The sequence below is a fragment of the Rhinatrema bivittatum genome, chromosome 8 (assembly GCF_901001135.1).
Source record: "Rhinatrema bivittatum chromosome 8, aRhiBiv1.1, whole genome shotgun sequence".
In the NCBI taxonomy this organism is placed as follows: Eukaryota; Metazoa; Chordata; class Amphibia; order Gymnophiona; family Rhinatrematidae; genus Rhinatrema; species Rhinatrema bivittatum.
In genome coordinates, this window is record NC_042622.1 from 143,984,330 (window position 1) to 144,007,568 (window position 23,239).

The window sequence follows — 23,239 nt, forward strand, 5'->3', positions numbered from 1 at the left end:
GGAGGGTGGGGGAATCTAAGGGGTTAGTTTTAAAGGCTCGGGGTGGGTTTTTTGTTTATCGGCTTGGGTGCAGCCAATAAACAAAACCACGATCGGGCCCAATGCAAAAAAACCCACATGTGAATCGGAACCGGAATTCGAACCGATTCCGGTTCCGATTCACATCTCTATTAACTACTCTGAATAATTTTGTATTATCTGCAAATTTGATTACCTCACTCATCGAATTCCTTTCCAGATCATTTATAAATATATTGAAAAGCATGGGACCCAGTACAGATCCCTGGGGCACTCCATTGCCCACCCCCCTCGACTGAGAAAATTGTCCATTTAATCCTACTCTGTTTCCTGTCTTTTAACCAGTTTGTAATCCACGAAAGGACATCGCCACCTATCCCATTACTTTTTACTTTTCTTAGAAGCCTCTCATGAGGAACTTTGTCAAATGCCTTCTGAAAATCCAAATATACTACATCTACCGGTTCACCTTTATCTAAATGTTTATTAACCCTTTCAAAAAAGTGAAACAGATTTGTGAGGTGAGATTTGCCTTGGGTAAAGCCATACTAACTTTGTTCCATACTGACTTTGTTCCATACTGACTTTGTTCCATTAAACTATGTCTTTGTATATGTTCTGTGATTTTGATCTCTAAAACACTTTCCACTATTTTTCCTGGCACTGAAGTCAGGCTAAGCACTAGCTGTCTTATTGACTATTAACAGCACAAACACACTAAATAATATACCCCAATTGTTTACTTCTCTCCAATACTTTTAAAAAGTTTCCCATGCAAAACTTACTGATTCCTTTCAGCCACCAGCAAGGTGATCCTCTCCTTTCAGTGCTCCCACTGGATTGTGAGTTACTGAGCTCTTCCCTTGCAATATATCTTGTGCTTCTAAGGTAAATTAGTACAAAACAATCCCTTTGGAGATTTACACTACAGTTAGTTGTCCTGAGTGACTCACTGCTGTTCTGATTAACAAATGATGGTACCTAATCAAATCAATCACATAACCTTAACACTTCAGTTAGTCAGCCTGAGTGACTCACTGGTGTCTTGATTAACAAATGTTGCTACCTAAGCAAACCAGATCACACTACCTTAACACCTTTCAAAGGTGAGAAACTGAACTTTTCAACCTTTTTACTCTCCTAGCTTATGTCTGGCTTCTGGCTACTTTTTTTTTTTTAATATACAAACACAGTAAGCTCTGTTTATTAGTTGCTTTACTGACTTGACTATTTAAAAATAAACACACTAACTTCTGTTTATTAGATCCCTTACTGACTATTAAAAGCACAAACACACTAAATAATATACCCCAGGAGTTTACTTCTCTCCAATACTTTAAAAAAGTTTCCCAAGCAAAACTTACTGATTCCTTTCAGCCACCAGCAAGATGATCCTCTCCACTCAGTGCTCCCATTTGAAGGCTCCTGGGCCTGATGGATTGACTGCCCTTTTTTACAAAACATTAAACCCACAAGTGTTGCAGATCATGAAGCAGCTATTTGATGCCATGGTGTCTTTGGGTGTGACTCCAGAATCACTTAAAATGGCCCATGTTATTGTCCTCTCTAAACCAGGACGTGACCCCCCAAGTTGGTATCATCTTTCCATTCTATCTCACTTTTAAACATAGACATTAAGATTTAAGCAAACTGTTGGCAAACAGGTTTGTAGAGATTCTGCCTTCACTAATTTCTAAGGGTCAGGTGGGGCTTGTAAGGGGACGCAGATCTAGTGTAAGTGGTGACAAATTTGTTTACTGTTGGAAATGTGTAAACCCTAACACTTTATAGACCTTCTGCTAGTTGGTTTGATGCAGAAAGGCCTTTGATAGGGTGTCATAATCTTTTCTTAAATGTGGTCTAGAGAAATTTGTATTTTGGGGGGTTAACACAGGCACTTTTGGTTCTTTATACAAACCCAATGGCTACAATTTGGGTGAATCTTACTCTCTCTACTCCATTTCATCTAAGGGAACCTGTCAGGGGTGCCCATTATCCCCTTTATTGTTCATACTAACACTAGAACCCTTGGTACAGGCTTTGGATGACATTCTTCAAAAACACATTATTTTTATAATAATCCTTTTTTAACTTCTTTCTTCTTTGCAGATGATATCCTTTTGTTCATACCTCAGGCTAAGAGACTGCTGCCACAGGTGCTGCAAATTTTTAGAGTATGAAAGTTTTTCAGGTTTTAAGCTGAATTTAGAAAAATCAGAAGTGCTAGATATCATGGGACATATGAGGGGAGAATGGAGAAACTTCCCTTTAAGATGGGTTGATGACCAGATTAAATATTTAGGGATATATATCCATAGGAATTCAGAGAGGTGGTATCAAGTCAATATCCCTCCTATTATCTGGGAGTTTAAACAACGCACTCAAGGTTATATGAAGTTTACATTGTCACTGATGGGAAGGAAAGCATTATTTAAAATGTTCCTTCTTCCTAAAATGCTATACTTTTTACAAATGATGCCTTTGGTTTTACATAGGAAGGATGTCAACACTTTGCAGCAAATTTAAGATTTATATGGCAGAAGCATAGGGCTAGAATATCCCTATCGAGGTTAATGATATCTTCCTCGGATGGGGAATGGGGGGGGGGGGGTTCCCCAATTTGAGATACTATAAGATAGCAAGTTCCCTTTGAGCTGTGGGAGATTGGCTGATTGGAAGTAATTGTTTTGTGGATTTGAGAGCTGAAAATTGCTTTACATATCCTTATGAGTTGCGGTTCCTGCTGCATGCAGGGCCTAAAGATTTACCAGATTATTTGGCTAATAATATTCTGATAAAGTACATGCAAGTTGGCTGGAAGAATGTGAGGAAGGTATTGGAAAGCTGGAAAGCTTCACCTTGGTTACCTATTTGTGGAAATCTGTGGTTTAAACCAGGTGAGAATAATACATTTTTTGTACAACTAATGCAAGCAGGTCAGGGGATATTCATTGCTTTTAATGATTATTCAAATAAACAGATGTTCTTCCAATATTGTTGGGAGCACTTTAAGTTCCAGGTACAAGATTTCTTACAATATTTCCAACTTGCTAGTTTTATTTCAAGGTATCTGGGGATTAAAAGAATGACTCATCTTCGGGTCCTTTTCAGAGATTACTCCAGATTTTTAAGAGAAGGAAACAATCATTAACTAATTTATATCAATATCTCCATTCAGTTTCTATATATAGTTTACTCTCAGCTGCTGCAGATGTATTGACTGCAGATCTAGGTTTAAATCTAGGGGATAGTGATATATCTACAAGTCTGGATCTATCTTATAGAAGTATCCCTTTTGTGCTATTAAAACAACACCTGAGAGTAATACATAGGTTGATAATCTCCCCTCATAGGGCATACCAAATGAAATTGATAGCTTCTCCGGGGTGCTTGGAGTGCCCAGAGGTCAGAGCCATGCTATTTCATGGGTTGTGGGATTGTCCACCTATCAAGGTGTTTTGGGATGAGATTAGAGGTTTCATAGAAAGTAGAAGTTCAGATCCCTGTTCAGGCAGCCATCTGTGTCTTAGGAGTGTTCCATGATGAGATAGCTTGTAGTAACTGGGAAGCTCTTATTTTTGATGAAAGGATTTTGTATTACTAAGAGATGTAATTTGTTAAAATGGATCTCAAAGAAAGCCCTTACTTTAATTTTTAGGCACTGAGAAATGTTGGAGCTTCTGACATTGGACTTTAAAATGTGGCATAATTCTCCGCACCACAAAAAAAGAGGCTTTTCCTAAAATACGGGGTGCTTATATCACATCCTTGTCCTTTTCTGTAAGAGAGAGATATACTTCTGCATTAGAAGACACTTTTCAGGATGGTTGTAGATCGGTCATCAGTACTGAAAATTTTGCTGATAATCTGTCTTGATTTATGATGTTTCTGCTCTGTGGGTTCTCCTGCTCGGGGGTTGGGTTGGGGTGGGGAGTGGGGGGAATGGAGGGGAAGGTTCTTTTCTGATGCCTTTATTGGGGTGTTCATTTACTTGTTTTGTTCATGGATATAGTCATGTTTGTGATAAGGTTTTGTATAAAATGAATAAAGATATATATATTTTTTTAATTCTTTATTTATAGTTTTCAAATCAAATATACATAATATATTCAATAGAGAAATATTGACATGTTGATAAAACAAGAATATTTATGCAATATAACAAAGAAATAATATTCAAATTGCCACTTTAGACCACAATATGGTGGCGGGGGGGGGGGGGGGGGGAAGTCTTTAGGAAAAAGCCACGGGGAATGGCTAATAAACAAAATACAATATTTTCTATAAAAAGGACATAAGGACATAAGAACATGCCATACTGGGTCAGACCAAGGGTCCATCAAGCCCAGCATCCTGTTTCCAACAGTGGCCAATCCAGGTCATAAGAACCTGGCAAGTACCCAAAAACTAAGTCTATTCCATGTAACCATTGCTAATGGCAGTGGCTATTCTCTAAGGGGTAGATTTTCAGACCACGCGAATAGGCGTACTTTTGCTGGCGCATCAGGCGCAAGCAAAAGTACGCGGGATTTTAGTAGATACGCGCATAGCCGCACTTATCCGCTAAAATCCTGGATCGGCGCGTGCAAGGCTATCGATTCTGTATAGCCGGCGCGCGCCGAGCCGCGCAGCCTACCCCCGCAGCCTACCCCCGTTCCCTCCGAGGCCGCTCCGAAATCGGAGCGGCCTCGGAGGGAATCCTCTAACGCCCTCCCCTCACCTTCCCCTCCCTTCCTCTACCTAACCCACCCGCCCGGCCCTGTCTAAACCCCCTCCTTACCTTTGTCGGGGGATTTACGCCTCCCTTTGGGAGGCGTAAATCCCCGCGCGCCAGCGGGCCGCTAGCACGCCGGGACGCAACCTAGGGGCGGGTCCGGAGGGCGCGGCCATGCCCCCGGACCGCCCCGGGCCATAACCACGCCCCCAGGCCCACCCCCAAAACGCTGCCGACACCCCCCAAAACGCCGCGTGGCTCTGGCCCGCCCCCGACACGCCCCCCTCGGAAAACCCCGGGACTTACGCGAGTCCCGGGGTCTGCGCGCGCCGGTAGGCCTATTGAACATAGGCGCACCGGCGCGCAGGGCCCTGCTCGCCTAAATCCGCCCGGATTTAGGCGGATTTAGGCTAGCAGGGCTCTGAAAATCCTCCCCTAAGTGAACTTAATAGCAGGTAATGGACTTCTCCTCCAAGAACTTATCCAATTCTTTTTAAACACAGCTATACTAACTGCACTAACCACATCCTCTGGCAACAAATTCCACAGTTTAGTTGTGCGTTGAGTAAAAAAGAACTTTCTCCGATTAGTTTTAAATGTGCCCCATGCTAACTTCATGGAGTTCCCCCTAGTCTTTCTATTATCCGAAAGAGTAAATAACTGATTCACATTAACCCGTTCTAGATCTCTCATGATTTTAAACATCTCTATCATATCCCCCCTCAGCCATCTCTTTGCCAAGCTGAAAAGTCCTAACCTCTTTAGTCTTTCTTCATAGGAGAGCTGTTCCATTCCCCTTATCCTTTTAGTAGCCCTTCTCTGTACCTTCTCCATCGCAATTATATCTTTTTTGAGATGTGGCGACCAGAATTATACACAGTATTCAAGGTGTGGTCTCACCATGGAACGATACAGAGGCATTATGACATTTTCCATTTTATTCACCATTCCCTTTCTAATAATTCCCAACATTCTGTTTGCTTTTTTGACTGCCGCAGCACACTGTACCGACGATTTCAATGTATTATCCACTATGACGCCTAGATCTCTTTTTTGGGTTGTAGCACCTAATATGGAACCTAACATTGTGTAACTATAGCATGGGTTATTTTTCCCTATATGCATCACCTTGCACTTATCCACATTAAATTTCATCTGCCATTTTGATGCCCAATTTTCCAGTCTCACAAGGTCTTCCTGCAATTTATCACAATCTGCTTGTGATTTAACTACTCTGAACAATTTTGTATCATCTGCAAATTTGATTATCTCACTCGTCGTATTTCTTTCCAGATCATTTATAAATATATTGAACAGTAAGGGTCCCAAAACAGATCCCTGAGGCACTCCACTGCCCACTCCCTTCCACTGAGAAAATTGCCCATTTAATCCTACTCTCTGTTTCCTGTCTTTTAGCCAGTTTGCAATCCACGAAAGGACATCGCCACCTATCCCATGACTTTTTACTTTTCCTAGAAGCCTCTCATGAGGAACTTTGTGAAACGCCTTCTGAAAAGGGCCGGATTTTAAGAGGTACGCGTGGGCGTACATTTGTGCATGCAACACAGCGCGCACAAATGTACACCTGATTTTATAAAATGCGCACGCAGCCGCGCGCATGTTATAAAATCCAGGGTCGGTGCGCGCAGGGGACTGCACAATTGTGCAGCTTGCACGCACCAAGCCGAGCAGAGTTCCTCCATTCCCTCCTAGGCTGCTCCGAAATCGGAGTGGCCTCGGAGGGAACTTTCCTTCCGCCCCCCCCCCCCCCACCTTCCTTTCCCATCCCCTACCTAACCCGCCTCCAGCCCTACCTAACACTCCCCCTTACCTTTATCTTATAAGTTGCGCCTGCCTCCAGGCAGGCATAGGTTGGGCACACCAGCCAACGGCCGGCCTGCGATCCCGGGCACAGCGGCAAACCCGCACCCACCCCACCCCTCCCCCACCCCACCCCTTTTTTCAAGCCCCAGCACATATGCGCGTCCCGGGGCTTGCGCGCGTCGCCAGGCCTATGCAAAATAGGCTTGGTGCGTGCAGGAGCGGGTTTTCGCGGTTACATGCATAATATACACGCGTAACCCTTTTAAAATCTGCCCCTCTATCTGTAGTAGGTAAGGTCTGAATTCTTTGACGAGCTTCCATAAAAGATTGTAACTTGTTAGGATCAAAGAAAACAAATTTAGCAGACTCTAAAGATATCACACATTTACAGAGATAACAAATACACATGTTGCTCCCAAAGAGTACTGACTCTTTCAATGCAAGAAACAAATTCTCCCCCTCTTGTGTTGCCCTGGTTATATCTGGAAATATCCAAATCTTTTGGCCTCTAAACAGAGAGTCCTTGTGGCGAAAATATAAATGCAGAATATTATTACGATCTTGCATAAAAACAAATGACACCAACAATGTAACTCGATCTGACACATTTTCTTCTCCAGAATTTTCAAGGAAATCAGTCAGATTAGAGGGAATATAAACAGCATTATTATCCAGTGATCTTCTATTCGTTGGAAGAAAATAAATCTTTCCCATAGGAGAGAGAGCATTCTCTGGTAGTTTCAAAACTTCTTTTAAATACATGGAAAATAGATCAAGAGGTGTAATCAAAGGAATTCGAGTAAAATTAAGTATCTTCAAATTTGCAGATCTGAGAGAATTTTCAGTATTCTCAATTCTGCAAGAAATAGAAGACAAATCTTTGATAACATTTACTTGTACATTTTGAATTTCCACTATATTAGTTTTCATCTTGGTCACTTTCTGTTCCATAGAGTCCAACCACATTTCAAAAGATTGAGAGTTGTTATATAAATCTGTAGTTAAAGAGACCAAATCAGTAAGAGACTTATTTACTGACATTAGGACAGTCCAGAGATTAACTTCAGGCTTAACACAGTCAAAGATATTCGGAAAAATTGTAGAAGAAATTCCTGCAGTTGTATTAACTTGTGCCAAACCTGCTTTCTGTAAATCCGTCGTTAAAGAAGGCAATGAGACCTCACTGTCCTCAGTGAGTCGTGCCCTTCGAGGCCTTTCTTCAACTTCCAAACGCCGGATTTGCGCCGGCAAAATGGTGGACACCAGGCCTGGTGAAAAAATGGAGCCTTCCAGCTCCCCCGGTGATTCTAACAAAGCCTCTACCAAGGCAGCATGTCCAACAGGAGGGCACGGAGTGGAACGGTAATCAGGGCTAAGAGAAACATCTGTTACTGATCGGGCGGGCATCCCCTGGTCCGACCAAGCTGGCTTCAATCACCGAACTCCGGGTAAATCACGCTTCAGTTAGTGATGTTTTGTGAAGGGAAACCGGCGAACTTGTCGCCTAGCTCCTTTCCGTTTCCCCATTAGAAAAGAACAACTTTGTTCAGTGGAAATATTTAAAGTTTACAGGGGATTTATCGGGAGCTATGCTGAGACGCATCTGCTGTGCAGTGGCCATCTTGGTTCCGCCCCCAAAGATATTTAAAAAAAAAAAGAGTTGCCACGACGGAGGGACTGGAGACAGCAGCGGCAGCGTTGGGGACAATGCTGCTGCATTGTGTGGCTGATCAAGGTGTTGGGGGGGGGGCCCTTCTCTTCCTGCCCCACCAGCTGCACAGACAGATCTGGTTGGGATGCAGCGCTCCTCCTCTTCCTGATGCTCTCCTAATGCTGCTATTCCTGAAGGGACATCACTGCTAGCACCAATACCCAGGACGACATCATCAACAAAGGCCCGCAAAGTCAGGCTATTGTTGATGACCTTGTTGCAAGGTGCCAATGGGCTGGTTACAATGGGGCAAATTGCACTGAAAGGAGGGCCGGAAAAAGTATGTCTTCCAGCAGGGTTTGGCTTTGGGCCATAGTTTGCCCACCCCGGCTCTAGGATATATATGTTTAGATCCTTAAGCTTCATCTCATAGGGCTTTTGGTGCAGTCTCCATCCCATTTTGTCAGCCCTCCTCTGGACCACCTCCACTCTATATCCATCTGGAGGTACAGCCTCCAGAACTGGAGAAAATACTCCCAAGTGAGGTCTTACTAAAGACTTGTACAGTGGCATATTCACTTCTTTTCATCTACTAGCTATGTATCTCCCTATAGACTCTAACATCCCTCTGGCTCTGGCTACCGCCTTGTTCATTGTTTTACTACCTTGAAATCATTGGATATAATCGTCCTGAGGTCTCTTTCCTACTTTGTGAACATCAATATCTCACCTCCTATCATATACCACTCCCTTATATTTCTGTACCCCAAATGCATAATTCTGCATTTTTTTAGTGTTGAAACTTAGGTGGCAAGCAATTGACCTCTTCTTTCTTAAATCGCTTCTTATACTGTCTAGTCTCTCAGGTATGTCCACTCTGTTGGAAAACTTAGTGCCATCCACAAAAAGACAGACTTTTCTAATTCCTCCATAATATCATTCAACAGATATTGAACAGAACCCGCTCCAGGGCTGATCTCTGAGCCATTCCACTCATCACCTTTTTTCTTCACAATGAACTTCATTTACAATCAAGGTCTGTTGTCTGTCCCTTAATTAGTTTCAAATCTAATTCTGTTCCGTACAGCCTACACACCCCTTATTGTGAATTTCACCTGCTCTTCACCTGGATACAAAGTTAGTGTCAGCTCCCGAGAACAGGCAAGATGTAACTAAGTGATATACTATGTATGAAGATGAAAGAGCATCTGGAACAATGACTATTAATGCATACAGTAATTGCAATCCTTCCTGATACCTCTTTTATCTCTCTTCTTCTTTCTCAGGTCCCAGCACCACATGCACGGAGGACTCGTGTGCAAACCAGGGAGTCTGCCTCCAGCAGTGGGATGGCTACACATGTGACTGCTCCATGACTTCTTACAGCGGTCCTGTCTGCAATGATCGTAAGTGCAGACGGGGTGACTTATACATTCTTATTCTATTCTTGTTACACCTAGTTGATATGCATTTGGGGAAAATTATTGCATAATTTTAGCAGTCAAATTTGTAGCCTATTGAGATATGGATAGGTGCTGTGGACAGATTGGGGAATGAATTTGTGCCTTATAGAGATGTCCAGAAGCATGGTTAGATTTTGTGACTTTTGGCAGAGACTTTGAGTTTGTTGAGACATTGGTAAGGAATGCGTAGAGACCTTCATTTTCGTTTTTTATTTATTTTATTTTTTAAACTCTATTTAACAACTTTTCTCGAAATATCAGTAGACAATACAAATAATATTGTTATACACATTAATAAGTGCTGCATACACAGTTTCCCACATGAGTATCAAGTGTCAATTATCAATATAAAACCCACATTATGAAAGTAGTCTAGTACAATACTCCAGAAAGGACCCCACACCCCAACATACTTATAGTGTGCATTTTGCAACTCATATCTCAGCAACTCAACAACTCAATATCTGCAATTTCCCTTACCTGCTTTCTCCAATAATCCAAAGAAAGATTAGTTTTCCAAAATGTAGCTATAGTAAACCTGGCAGATAGCAATAGGTGACCCACTCATTTTTTATTTCGTTTTTTATTTTTTACAATTTTTCTGGGCATTTATCAAGGTTTACTATGACAAGAACAAAAGCAGGACAAAATCAGTGGAAAAATGTGACTCGTTATTTTTCCAGGTAAATATTGGAGTTTATTTTGGTGGACAGAAGCTAGGACAATAAAACAGTGTTAACCATATTTTCCCACTCACTCAGCAGTATCTCCATCTCTACTCTCATCCCCTAACATGCCCCTTTCTCTCCCCACACCCTGAGAATCTCCCTCTTCTGCCCCTTCTACACATTGCAATAGCATTCCTCCTCACTAGTGTTGCCTCCAGGCTTCTCTGATCTCCTTCTGCAGCCTGCTTCCTGAGGCTTCTGTGTTCTGCAGCACTGCTCTTCTGCTTTTGTGCAGGGCCAGGGAGCCTGCCAGGAAGTGCCTCTGGTGGGGCTTGGCTCGTTTCAGATGCTACCCAGGCAGCACCAAGCAACAGGCATTGGCTGCTTGGGAGGAAAGGAGAGGCAGGGAAACTGGAGTGCAGTGTGGGATAAAGCACCCGCAGTTCGTCAAGTACTTTGGTGGGAGGCAGGATTTGATATACTGTAGGTGCTTTAGCCCACACTAGTTTCCAGCAGTTGCTGGAGGCCTTGAGACATTGCATCCACAGCTCTGGAGCTGCTCTTTAATCGGTCTAAAATCAGGGTGGAAATTGGTTTAAACGGATTATCGCTTTTGGAAAAATCCAGGAATTTATGAGTGAAAATCAGTTTAAATTGAAAACGAGGGACCCTAGAAATGTGGTTATAGTTTACAGTTTTTTTAATTTGTTGACACATATTATGATTAGAGGATTTGTATATTATGAAGACACTGACAGGGGTCATAGTTATCTTGTCACTTACGTGAAAGAGTAAGATCTGTGTATGCTTCCATAGCTCCTTTGGCAGCCATTACTGCTTTGACTCTGGTTTTTAACACGAAGTTTCTTTGACTTGTGGTGTACTATCTCTTTCAGAGTAGTCACTTGTTTGAGACTAAGCTCTGATTAATAGAAATCCCAAAGGAGTAAGCATCTCCTTCCCTTATTCTCTTAGGGCCGGATTTTCAAAGCTCTACGCATGTAAATCACTTTACGCGTGCCGGGCCTATTTTATAAAGGCCCAGCGATGCACGTAAAGCCCCGGGACGCGTCTAAGTCCTGGGGCTTGCAAAAAGGGGCGGTCCAGGGGGGGCGGGGTGTGGATGGGGTGGTCCGGGGGCAGGGCGGGGCCAGAGGCCTCCAACAGAGCGGCCATGTGCTGCTGTGTTGGAGGATTGCGTGCCAGCAGGCTGCCGGTGCACGCAACCTGCGCCTGCCGCCAGGCAGGTGCAAAAGGTTTGATAAACATTTTTGAGGGGGGGTTAGAGTTGGGCTGGGGGGGAAAGGTTAGGGGAAGGGGATGGGAAGGTTAGGTTAGGGGGAAGGGAAGGGGGGATGCCCGTGGGCGTCAGTGCGCACAAGGTGCACTAGTGTGCACCCCCTTGTATGCGCCGACTCCTGATTTTATAACTTACACGTGCCTGCGCGTACATGTGTGTGCACGTCGGGTAGCGCGCGCGCACATGTACGCCTGCTCTCGGGTCTTAAAATCTACCCCTTACAGTTTACTAATAACAGGCCACCAGGCCTGGTTCAGCTGTTTAATTCCAATGTTTATATCAATATTTGTAGACCTGAGAATCTGTCCTTAAATTTAAGGACTATTTTCATTACTTTCTCTGCAGACACAGAGCTCTCTTCTAGTTCTTGAACGTCTGGGTCATTTTTTCCTTGACTACTAAGGAGCCAGCATCTGGCATCCAAGGCTGCTTCCTCCTCTCCCTTCCCCCATCCTGTAAGCCCACCATATCTAAGCTGGGAGAATGACTGAAGGCTTGCAGTTCCCCTCACCTCATATCACAGAACTCCCCTCTAGGTCCTTTTTTGGCTTTGCTGTGAGATTTTATCTGCAGTTATCTATGCTTTTCACTGGGACTAAGCCCAAGCATTTCTTGCATTGTTGTTTGTTTCAGCTTATGTTGATTTTTCATGCTGACCCTTTTTTTTCTCTTGTGTGGGATGTAGATCTCATCCTATACCTACACTTGGCAGAAGCGCCACAGCCCCTTCTCTGGATAAAAAAAATCCCCATTCTAGTTCTTCTTTCCAGGCCCATCCTGTAGTTTGCTTTGTAAGGTACCACTATGTAATTTCCATAGTTGTTTCTTTCGTTGCATGAAGCACTTGGGTGGTGTGTGGTTTATATAAAGGGAAAAGGGCTGGCCTTGAAAGAAGTATCAGAGAGATTATACTGCCTATTTTATTTCCAGACATTCTTTCTGTGCTATTGTGTAGTTCTTTTCCCTCAGAAAAAGTTTGCAGTTTATGCCTAAGATGGGGTGTTGCACTCCATCCACCCCCGCTTCTTGGCTGACATCCAGTGCATCTGTTTGCAATGTGAAGTCTTGTATCAAAGCTGACACCATATATCACTAGTTCTGTCTCCAGGCTTCTTTTCAGACTCATAAAAACTTGTTCATATTTTGGGGCAGACTTATTCACCAGAAGATCTTAAGGGTTTAAGTGGAGGAGGTTTGCCGTCTGGTTTGAATGCAGCAAGTCCACAGATCCCTTCTCTTGCTCCACCCAAAATCTACTTGAATACCTTCTGTACGTATCAGAGATTGGCCTTAAAACCAACTTTGTTAGGATTCATCTCAGTGCCACATTGACGTTTATCATCAGCAGGTAGAAGGAAACCTCACATCTGTACAGCCTTTAGTTGTTAAATTTATGCGGGGCTTGCTTCAGTTGGAGCCCCCATCAAGCCGCCCGCTATGTCATGAGACCTCAGTGTGGTATTTACTCGGCTGATGAAAGTCCTCTTCTGAGCTCAAGCACCTGATCTGGAGGACAATACCTTTGGCGGTGACCACTTTAGCCCAGGTCCTGTGGACTTATCCAGTTTATACTATCAAGGTGATACTGTGCACTCAGCTCAAGTTCCTCATTTATGAAGGTGTATGCCAAGGCTCCCAATGGCAGAGCCATGGCAGCATTGGTGGCCATGAAAGATCAGCCTCCATTGAAATCTGCAAGGCTGCAATGTGGAGTTCATGCCCTATTCTTATTTCCCACAGCTGGTTTTTATGCTGACATCCAGCATAACTGTACATTTATCAGTATGTCCTCTAGGGTCTCTTCGAGGGGTAAAATCCAACACCATTCCCCTAAGGCCCATTACATTATTTTAGGTTGTTTTAAAAAAAAAAAAAAAAATAGAAAGCATAAAAATGGATTTCCCATCAAAAATAGATTTGCCGCTCTTTTGGGCCAGGGTTAGATATGACGGAGCCCAGAGCAGAAACTAAGGAGTTGGCCCAGCTAGTGCCAGGTGTTCCTGTAGTTCTGTCTCAGTGACCATCATTCAGTCTTGCAAAGGGGTCCCTTGTGGTGCTGGGGCTCCAGGCAATTGTCCTGTTTGCTCTCCCACCTCTAAAACTGGCTCTGCTTCCCATTGGTGATCTTCTTTTTGTTATGATCTATCTTTTTGTTGAAAGGTGAGGTAGCCGGACAAATCGTTGGAATTAAATTATACTCGCAGCTGAAAGGGTAAACTGTCTGAGCAAATTGTTGCTCGCACAAATTTTATCTGCATAAAAAGAGGCAGGACTGAAGGCATTTCCAAGGCATGGTAACACTTTAGTCGATACGTGCTGATAAGGAGAACTGGCTGGCTAAAGGTATGCAGGTAAGTCTGGCTGGGGAGAAAGGCTGTCCTAAAATGATCCAGATAATTTATCTGGATATATTCAGCAGCAGATTGATCTGCATAAGTCACACTGAATATCTGAATACATTTATCCAGATAACTTATCCCCTTTCAACTCAAGGGGCCAGTGTAATAAGGTATGCTCAGCTGTGTGCACGTTTTTACCTATTGTAAATCATATAACATTAGCCATGATGTAATAACAATTTTAGTGCTCAAAAATGTGAGTAAAAATGTGTACACAAATTAATACACTTCCATGCCAATCCTATGTTAATGAAGACATTAGCTATTACTTCCCAATGCAGGGAAGTACATTAAAGCCATTAAGGTTCAATGCGCGTTTATAAAGCTGGAAAGTTACCTCCTGGGTTATATAGTAAATAATGGTAAATAAAGACCAAATTGGTCCATCCATTCTGCCTAGCAAGGTGCTTAGGCTCGTAACTGCCACTTGGTGCAGGTTACCCCCATGCCTTCTATTTAGGATTGTAACTGCCGCACTATATAGTTGGCCCCTCACATTCTCTTTGGATTTGTAACTGTCCCTCTGTGCATGTTAGGGCCTCACCTTTTGTTTAGGATTGTAACTACTGCTTTGTGCAGGTTAACCCCATATGTTCTTTTTAAGTTTGTAACTGCTGCTTCGTTCAGATTACCTACATGTCGTCTTTTTAGGGGTGTAACTGCTGTTCTGTGCAACCTATCCACTCACCTTCTGTTTAGGGTTTTAATTGCCGCTCCGTGCAGGGTACACCCATGCAGAAAAATTACCACAGGTTAAACTAGTGCTTCATTTCCACCCTCTTGCCACTGGAGATCCTCTGTGGATCTAGGCATCATAGTGGATAATACTTTAAAATCGTCGGCTCAGTGTGCTGCAGCAGTCAAAAAAGCAAACAGAATGTTAGGAATTATTAGGAAGGGAATGGTTAATAAAACAGAAAATGTCATAATGACTCTGTATTGCTCCATGGTGAGACCGCACCTTGAATACTGTGTACAATTCTGGTCACCGCATCTCAAGAAAGGTATAGTTGTGATGGAAAAAGTACAGAGAAGGGCAACCAAAATGATAAAGTGGATGGAACAACTCCCCTATGAGGAAAGGCTGAAGAGGTTAGGGCTGTTCAGCTTGGAGAAGAGAAAGCTGAAGGGGGATATAATAGAGGTCTTTAAAATCATGAGAGATCTTGAATGAGTAGATGTGAATTGATTATTTACACTTTCGGATAATAGAAGGACTAGAGGGCACTCCATGAAGTTAGCAAGTAGCACATTTAAGACTAATCGAAGAAAATTATTTTTCACTCAATGCACAATTAAGCTCTGGAATTTGTTGCATCAGTAGCATGGGATCTTCTTGGTGTTTGGGTACTTGCCAGGTTCTTGTGGCCTGGTTTGGCCTCTGTTGGAAACAGGATGCTGGGCTTGATGGACCCTTGGTCTGACCCAGGATGGCAATTTCTTATGTTCTTATGTTCTTAGAGGTTGAGTAAAGTTAACTCACATTTCTGGTGTCTGCTGTTAGTCTGTAGTATGGTACTGTGCCAGAGTGATCCAGGATCTGGAGTTCCTGGATGTGGAACCCAGTCTAGAACCCAGGTAAGTGACATGTTGGCACAGCACCATAGACTAGCACTAGCACCAGAAGTGTGAATTAATTTCCGAGTCAGAGATGGAATAAATGCTAAATTTCCAATCCTAAATAAAAATAGGCTAAGCACTGGGATACCTTAGTGTGGACCCCTGAGCCAGAGACCCCTGTCCTGAATTACCCCAAGCCAGAAAGTCTTTGCTCTGGGATCCTGAGTCTGACACAGAATTTTTATATGTGCAGCTGTCTATCACTATTTCCAGCTCTTTGGGGAAAGCAGTTTTTGCAGCAGAATTGTCACCATTGTGCAGATCTTGTTGCATGTAGAACTGACTATTATTATGTAAGCTCTTTCGGCAGAAACTTTTTGCAACAGAATTGTTGCTATTGTGCAGTGCTCAGTGTAAAACTGTCTATCACTGTTGCCTCATGCTTCTCCAGCTTCATCTCGGTGCATAGCAGCTGGCAGCTGAACTGTCGGACAGGCAGAAGCTACATGACAGCAACATGATGGAGGGATGGTGGGCTTTATGCACCAAACCAAGTCAATAGTGAAAGATAGTTGTACATACAATGGTGACAGTTCTGCTGTAACAAGTGTCTTCCACAAAAAGCTTAGATAATGATAAGCAGATGTACATGCAGTGTGAACTGCACAAAAGTGACAGTTCTGCTACTATAAGTATCAGTCCCAGAGAGAAGCACTTTTTCTTTGTAAACAAGCAGGCATGAATTAGCCATAACATGTGGGTGATGTCATTCGATGGCACAGACTTGAACCCTGAGCATAAATGGGAGTTCTCACACGCACATATTGCCTTAAAAGCCTCTCATTCTTTCTTCATCTTAGGTACTGTACGATGTTGTATAGTCTCTGTCTTGCAATTTTTAGGTTTTGGCTTTAATGCCCTTTTACCGCCTCGTTGCTTCCTCTAAAACTTTTTTTTCTCCGAGGACAAGCAGGATGGTAATCCTCACACATGGGTGACTTTATTAGATGGAGCCCCGATGTGGAAAAATTATGTCAAAGTTTCTAGAAATTTTTTTTTTTTTTTACTTTATTTCTAGAATTTTGACTAAGCACATTGAGCATGCCTAGCATGCCTTATACCACGCTTCCATGTGGGATCCCTCTCCAGTCTCTCTTTTTCCAGGAGCTGTAAGCCTCGCGGTGTGAGTGAGCTCACTTTGGCTATTTTTGGCCTTGTGGAAAATTTTTCTATCTTGCGTTTTTGTGGGTTTTTTTATGTGTTATTCCATTGCCAGGTCGCTCTAGTCATGGTTTTCATAGATTCTAATAAGTTTCCTTTTGCAGTCGATTCCCCTTGGCAGCAGTGTATTGAAGCCTGCTGGCCATCACTGCCCTGTCGCCATTGTTTTCAGTTCATGCCCCTTTTGTTTCATCCGACATGGCCATGTCCGATTTTCGGCAATATCTCTGATGCCCAAGGAGTATGTCCATCACTGATCTGTATGAGATATGTGTCCTTTGCCTGGGGACATTGCATGACATCCGGGGTTTGCCGTTTATGTGCCCAGATGACCCCGAAGAAACATCAGCTTCGACTTGACAAGATGGAGCGGCTCTTTGGGTCAAAGAAGTCCAAGCCATTGGCATTGAAGGACCAAGGAGCTGCACCGATGGACACTGAACTATCGACATTGGTGGGATCATCGGTTCCGTCGATGCTGTCAGCAGATAGGGGTGCTGAAGATCAACTACCATCGATCTCCAGGCTGAGGTCATTGGGTTTTTTGTCATCAGCCTCGGCACCAGGGAAGGACCAAACTGAGCTTTGAGGGATGCCAAAGAAGCATCGGCACCAGTCCCCATCGATGCATAGTAGGGATGTGCATTTGTTTTGAATGAATGCGCAATCCGCAACGTATAGGTCCCTATTTGTTGCATTTGTGGGGTTCCGAAACGTATGGCGAACCCCCATGAATGCATTGTATCACTAACGAATAAAACCCCCACCCTCCTGACCCCCCCCAAGACATGTCAAAAGTCCCTGGTGGTCCAGCGGGGGTCCTGGAGCGATCTCCTGCACTCGGGCCGTTGGCTGCTGGTATTCAAAATGGCACCGATAGCCTTTGCCCTTACTATGTCACAGGGGCTACCGGTGCCATTGGTCGGCTCCTGTCACATGGTAGGAGCAATGGACGACCGGCGCCATCTTGTAGTTAATTAAATGTAAAGGGTTGGGATGGGTTTTTTTTTTAACTTTAATGGGAAACAAATACCATATGTAACTAATGGACGAATTGGCGTCCCCCGAAAACAGATGTAATGGATTTGGGTCCCGATGAATACGAATACCAAATCGAACATATCCGTCCCTGCTGCACATCCCTAATGCATAGCACTTGGCATGGGGATGCACCGGCTCATGCCACGATGCCCCCAAAGTGGCTCCATGGTGAGGAATGCCAGTCCTCCATTGATGCTGGGGGTCCACGATGGTCTCCATCAGTCCTGATGCCAGTCACCGATCTACCTTGAGGGTCTGAAGAAGATCTGGCTACCCCTCCTTCCTGCCAGTCAGTGTTGGCATTGGCAACATATGAGGAGGAGATGGAGGGCTGAGTCTAGTTAATGGTGGACTGGGTGCTGCAGGACTACGGTCCTGTGGCACTGACGGCACTGGACCCAATGCCCCTGTCTTTCTGTCGCTTCTGGAGAAGCTCAACATACTCATTGGTGTGTTACCGCCCAGCTGGCATCGGTTCCCAGGACAGCATCGGCGCCCGGCGAGGCATCGAGGCCTCCCCCTACCGATACAATGATTGTCGCTGGTTCCTCAGAGGAGGAAGCTCCACTGAGGCCAGCAGAGATGCCAGGACTGTTTCACCCCTGTCAGTTTTAAAGGTGCCTGCACTTCTGGACGAAGGCCGAGCACCTAAGGACCCATCCCCTGTTGCTTACAGTGAGGATGAAGAACCCTATGACCCCTGGGGGGATGATGCTTCGGCGTCCTCTGAAGGCTCCAAGGGTCTCCCATTAGACCCTTCTCTTCCAAAGGAGCGAAGGAAGCCTCTCCCTGAGGGCTTGACCTTTACAAGGTTCCTGAGGGTGATGGCAGAAGCCATCTCATTTTAGTTATTAATGGAGGAGGATGCCAGACACAAAATACTTGAGATCCTCCAGGTCATGGTGCCTCCTAAGGAGCTCATAGCAGTCCTGGTGTATGAAATCCTTAAGGAAATGCTGCTGAGGATATGGGAATACCCTCTCAAGTGCCTCCCATTAATAAGAAAGCAGATGGGGTCTACCTCGTCCAGAAGGCTGCCAGATTCAATAAGTGTGAGCTGCCCCACCAGTTGGTGGTGATGAAATCCACCTTCAAGAGGGCATAGTGCTCTCGGACTTATTCCTCGGTGCTCCCAGGGAAGCACCATAGTGCGATGGATGCTCTTGGGAGGAAAGTATTCCAAGGTGCCATGCACATTGCCCACATTGCAGCCTACCAGCTTTACATGAGCCAGTACTCATGGGATATCTGGAAGCAGGTGCAGGAGATGGATGAGCAGCTGCCTTAACAGCAGCAACACACCCTCATGTCGCTGGTGCATAAGGACCCAGAAAGCAAAGAGGAAGACAGTCTAACAAAGCCGTGAGGAAACAAAAAAAGGAAGAGCCGAAAGTCCTTCAGAAATCTCTTTATTAATTGCCCGACTCTAGGCCTGAGTTTCGCCCTTCAAAGGGCTGCTTCAGGGGCTGATTTAAATCTAGATTGGCATATTCATAAGTGTGCTCTGTCCATGGAGGTACATCACAGACTCACAAAAACACAGTTAATGAGCCTTCATATTCACACTGTCCAATTGACTGCACGAGTGGTGTGTATCCATCCAACAACACAAGTTCTCAATTGCGATTGAAGCAACTTTCGGCTCTTCCTTTTTTTGTTTCCCGCTGGTGCATAAGGGCCTGGAATGCAGAAAACACGATGTCCAAGCGATCTACAATGTTTTCGAGACAGCATCGAGAGTCTCTGCAGTAAGAATCAGTATCTGAAGAGTGGAATGGCCACAGGCCTCGGATCTCTGATCAGAGGTACAGGAACAACTCGCTGATGGTCTGTGTACTTGGGAGAATCTCTTTGGAGAAATGGTGAGGGACATTGTGGCGCAACTTTGGGACCACCATGAAACCCTCCAACAGCTCTCCACCAGCATTCCAGACCCATTCTCCTCTTCTAGGAGGCTGGCGAGACAGGGGCCAAGGAATTCTTTCTTTTTCCAAAGGAAGTACTAGCCTCTGCCCCCTTGCTTCCATCAACACCAACAGGACTCCCGTGGCCATTCCAGGCAGCAGAGAGCCCCCAGGCCCCAGTTGGCTCCTCATTCAGCTCCAGGAACGGGGTTTGACTGGTTCGTAGGCAGTGTAGTCCGGTCACCCATACCCAGGATGTTGGACCCTCCAGTCGGGGGTAGACTGCGCTTTTTTGTGAACCAGTTGCCCAGTATAAACATGGACCAGTGGGTTCTTTCCATCGTTCGTTAAAGGTACCAATTGAACCTATTGGGTGTCCCACCAAATTGCCCTCCATGCCTGTTTTGGAGGCTGGTGCACATCAGGAGGTACTACTAGTGGAGTTCTCCTCCCTCTTAACAGCCAGGGCAGTCGAGCTCGTACCACCAGGGCAAAAAGGGCAGGGATTCTTCTCCAAGTACTTCCTGTTTCCAAAGAGGACAGGAAGACTTTGTCCCATCCTAGACCTAAGGGCTTTGAACAAGTTTCTAAAAAAAGAAACTTCAAGATGGTTTTCCTGGGCACCTTGAGCCCCCTATGCTCCCTCAATCTAAAAGATGCATACACTCACATCGAGATCTTCCCTGGTCACAGGAAGTATCTCCAATTTGTGATGGGAAAACAGCACTTCAAGTACCGGGTGTTGCCATTCACTCTCATGTCAGCCCCATCGGTCTTCACAAAATGCCTGGCTGTGGTGCACCTCCACAAGCTGGGAATGCATGTTTTCCCTTATCTGGATGATTGGCTGGCCAACAGCACATCTCAGGCAGGGGCTGCCAGGTCCATGTGCTTGACCATCCAAGTGTTGGAATCACTAGGGTTCATTCTCAATTACCCAAAGTCCCATCTCGGCCCATCACTTCAATTGAACTTCATAGGAGCCCTGCTAGACACAGCTGAGGCCAAGGTCTTCCTGCCTCACCAGAGGGCTGACACCTTGAAGACTATTGTGGCAGAGAAAGCCAGCAGGTATCAGTTTGGCACATGTTGAGGCAGTTGGGTCATATGGCTGCAACTGTCCATGTTACTCCCTTGGCACATTTATACATGAGCAGAGCCCAATGGACCCTTAAGTTGCAGTGGTGCCAGGCCACTCACAGCCTCCAGGATTGCATCTGAGTCACCCCGTCTCTCCAGGACTCATTGTCCTAGTGGCGGGTAGTTTCAAATCTGGAACAGGGAATCTCTTTTCAAAGTCTCCCTACCCAAATTGTCCTAACCACGGATGCATCCATCCTGAGGTGGGGAACTCATGTAGATGGGCTTAGCACCCAGGGTCTCTGACCTGCTCAGGATTGTTGTTCTCAAATCAACTTCCTGGAGCTTCGGGCGATCAGGTTCACGCTATAGGCTTTCAGAGATTGACTGTCCAAAAAAGTTATCCTGATCGTGCCTCCCGTGTCAGGAAGTGGTCTAGATCTGGTTGTGGGCATTGACCTACGAGATGGTACTCAGGGCCATGTACCTGGCCGGGATGAAAAATGTGGTAGCAGACAGGCTGAGTCGAGCCTTCTGATCCCATGAGTGGTCCCTAGACCAGGGGGTAGCGAATCGGATATTCCACCTCTGGGGGAGCCCGGACGTAGGCCTATTCATGCCCTCTTGCAACAGGAAGGCACCTCAGTTCTGCTCTTTGTACAAGGGAGGAGGAATAGCCTAGTGGTTAGAGCAGTGGACTATGAACCAGAAGACTAGGGTTTGAGTCCTGCTGTTGCTCCTTGTGACCTTGGGCAAGTCACTTTACCCTCCATTGCCTCAGGTACAAAAACTTAGATTGTAAGCCCTCTGAGGATAGAGAAATACCTACAGTACCTGAATGTAAACCGGTGTGATATCTCAATTGAGATTGAATGTCGGTATATAAAAATAATAAATAAATGTCAGATGGCAAACCAGCCTCAGACACCTTTTCCTGATATTGGGGCAAAGTTCTTCTGTACACGCATCCTCCGATTCCCTTAGTGGCAAAGACTCTTCTGAAGCTTCACAACGACAGGGGGACTATGATCCTCATAGCCCCTCATTGGCTGAGACAGATCTGGTTTCCACTCCTATGGGAGTTATCCATCCGGAGTCCGATCAGTCTGGGGACTTCCCCAGATCTCATCATGCAAGATCAAGGCAGCCTGCAGCATCCCAACCTCCAGACACTGTCGCTCACAGCCTGGATGTTGAGAGGTTAATTCTGCAGCTGCTTGATCTTTCAGAGGATGTGTCTCAGGTCCTGGTGTCTTTTAGAAAGCCTTCCACTAGAAAGACCCATGGACTGAAGTGAAGGAGGTTTTCTGTGTGGTGTGAGCAGAAGGCCCAAGATCCATTCTGCCTCACACAAAAATTGCTTGATTATCTTCTACACCTATCAGAAGATGGCTTAAAGACAAACTCTGTTAGGGTTCATCTCAATGCAACTGGCGCATATCACCAAGATATAGACGGTACGCCCATCTCTGTACAGCCTATAGTTGTACGTTTCATGCGGGGCCTGCTTCAATTGAAGCCTCCCCTAAGGCCTCCCACTGTGTCTTAGGACCTCATTTTAAGCCGCTGATTTCCTGTGACCTGAGGTACCTGACCTGGAAGGTCATATTTTTGGTGATGGTCACCTCAGCTTGCAGAGTCAGCGAGCTCCAGGCCTTAGTGACTTATCCACCTTACACTGTTTTATCATGGCAGGATGGTCTTGCATATGCACTTTAAGTTCCTGCCCAAGGTGGTGACGGACTTCCATCGTCCTGTCAGTTTTCTTTCCCAGGCCCCATTCGCACCAAGACGAATGAGCACTGCATAGTTTGGATTTCAAGCGAGCCTTAGCCTACCTGGAGTAGACAGAAGCCCATAGCCAGTCCATGCAACTTTTTATTTCTTTTGATAGGAATAGGTTTGGCATTGCCATTGCGTGTGGATAGTGGTACATAACAAATCTTTTGGGATATAAAAACTATGGTTTAGGGTCAAGGCTGGGCGTCCCTGCACCAACAAAGAATTATAACTTGGTTGGCAGAATGTTTTTTTGCTATTATAGGGGATGGATGTTTTGAAAATTGTTTCATTAAATGTTGATGGTATACATTCGTCTATCAAAAGGAAAAAGATATTGAGTCTTTTTTAAAAAGCCAAATCCAATATAGCCTTTCTCCAAGAAACTCATCTATGTGATAAAAAACATGGGAAACTTAAACAAGACTGGGCGAGTCAGTATCACTTTGCTTCTTTTTCTAGCAGGCAGAGGGGAGTCGCCATCTTAATCCACAAGAACTGGCCATTTTCAGTGGAGTGAAAAATAGCTGATAAGGAGGGGTGGTACTTAATTTTGTAGGAACAATAGCCAACACTAAACTGATCTTGTGAAATGTGTATGCCTCAAATGTATTTAC

The 23,239-nt window shown here is 44.7% G+C and overlaps 1 protein-coding gene across 1 annotated transcript in view; it reads left to right on the top strand.

Moving 5' to 3' along the window:
- The window catches only part of NRXN2 (neurexin 2), a 1,120,399-nt gene that overhangs the window by 493,797 nt on the left and 603,363 nt on the right, over positions 1-23,239 (top strand). The window contains 1 exon segment of the mRNA XM_029612675.1: positions 9,494-9,613. Coding sequence (XP_029468535.1) covers positions 9,494-9,613 — 120 coding nt within the window.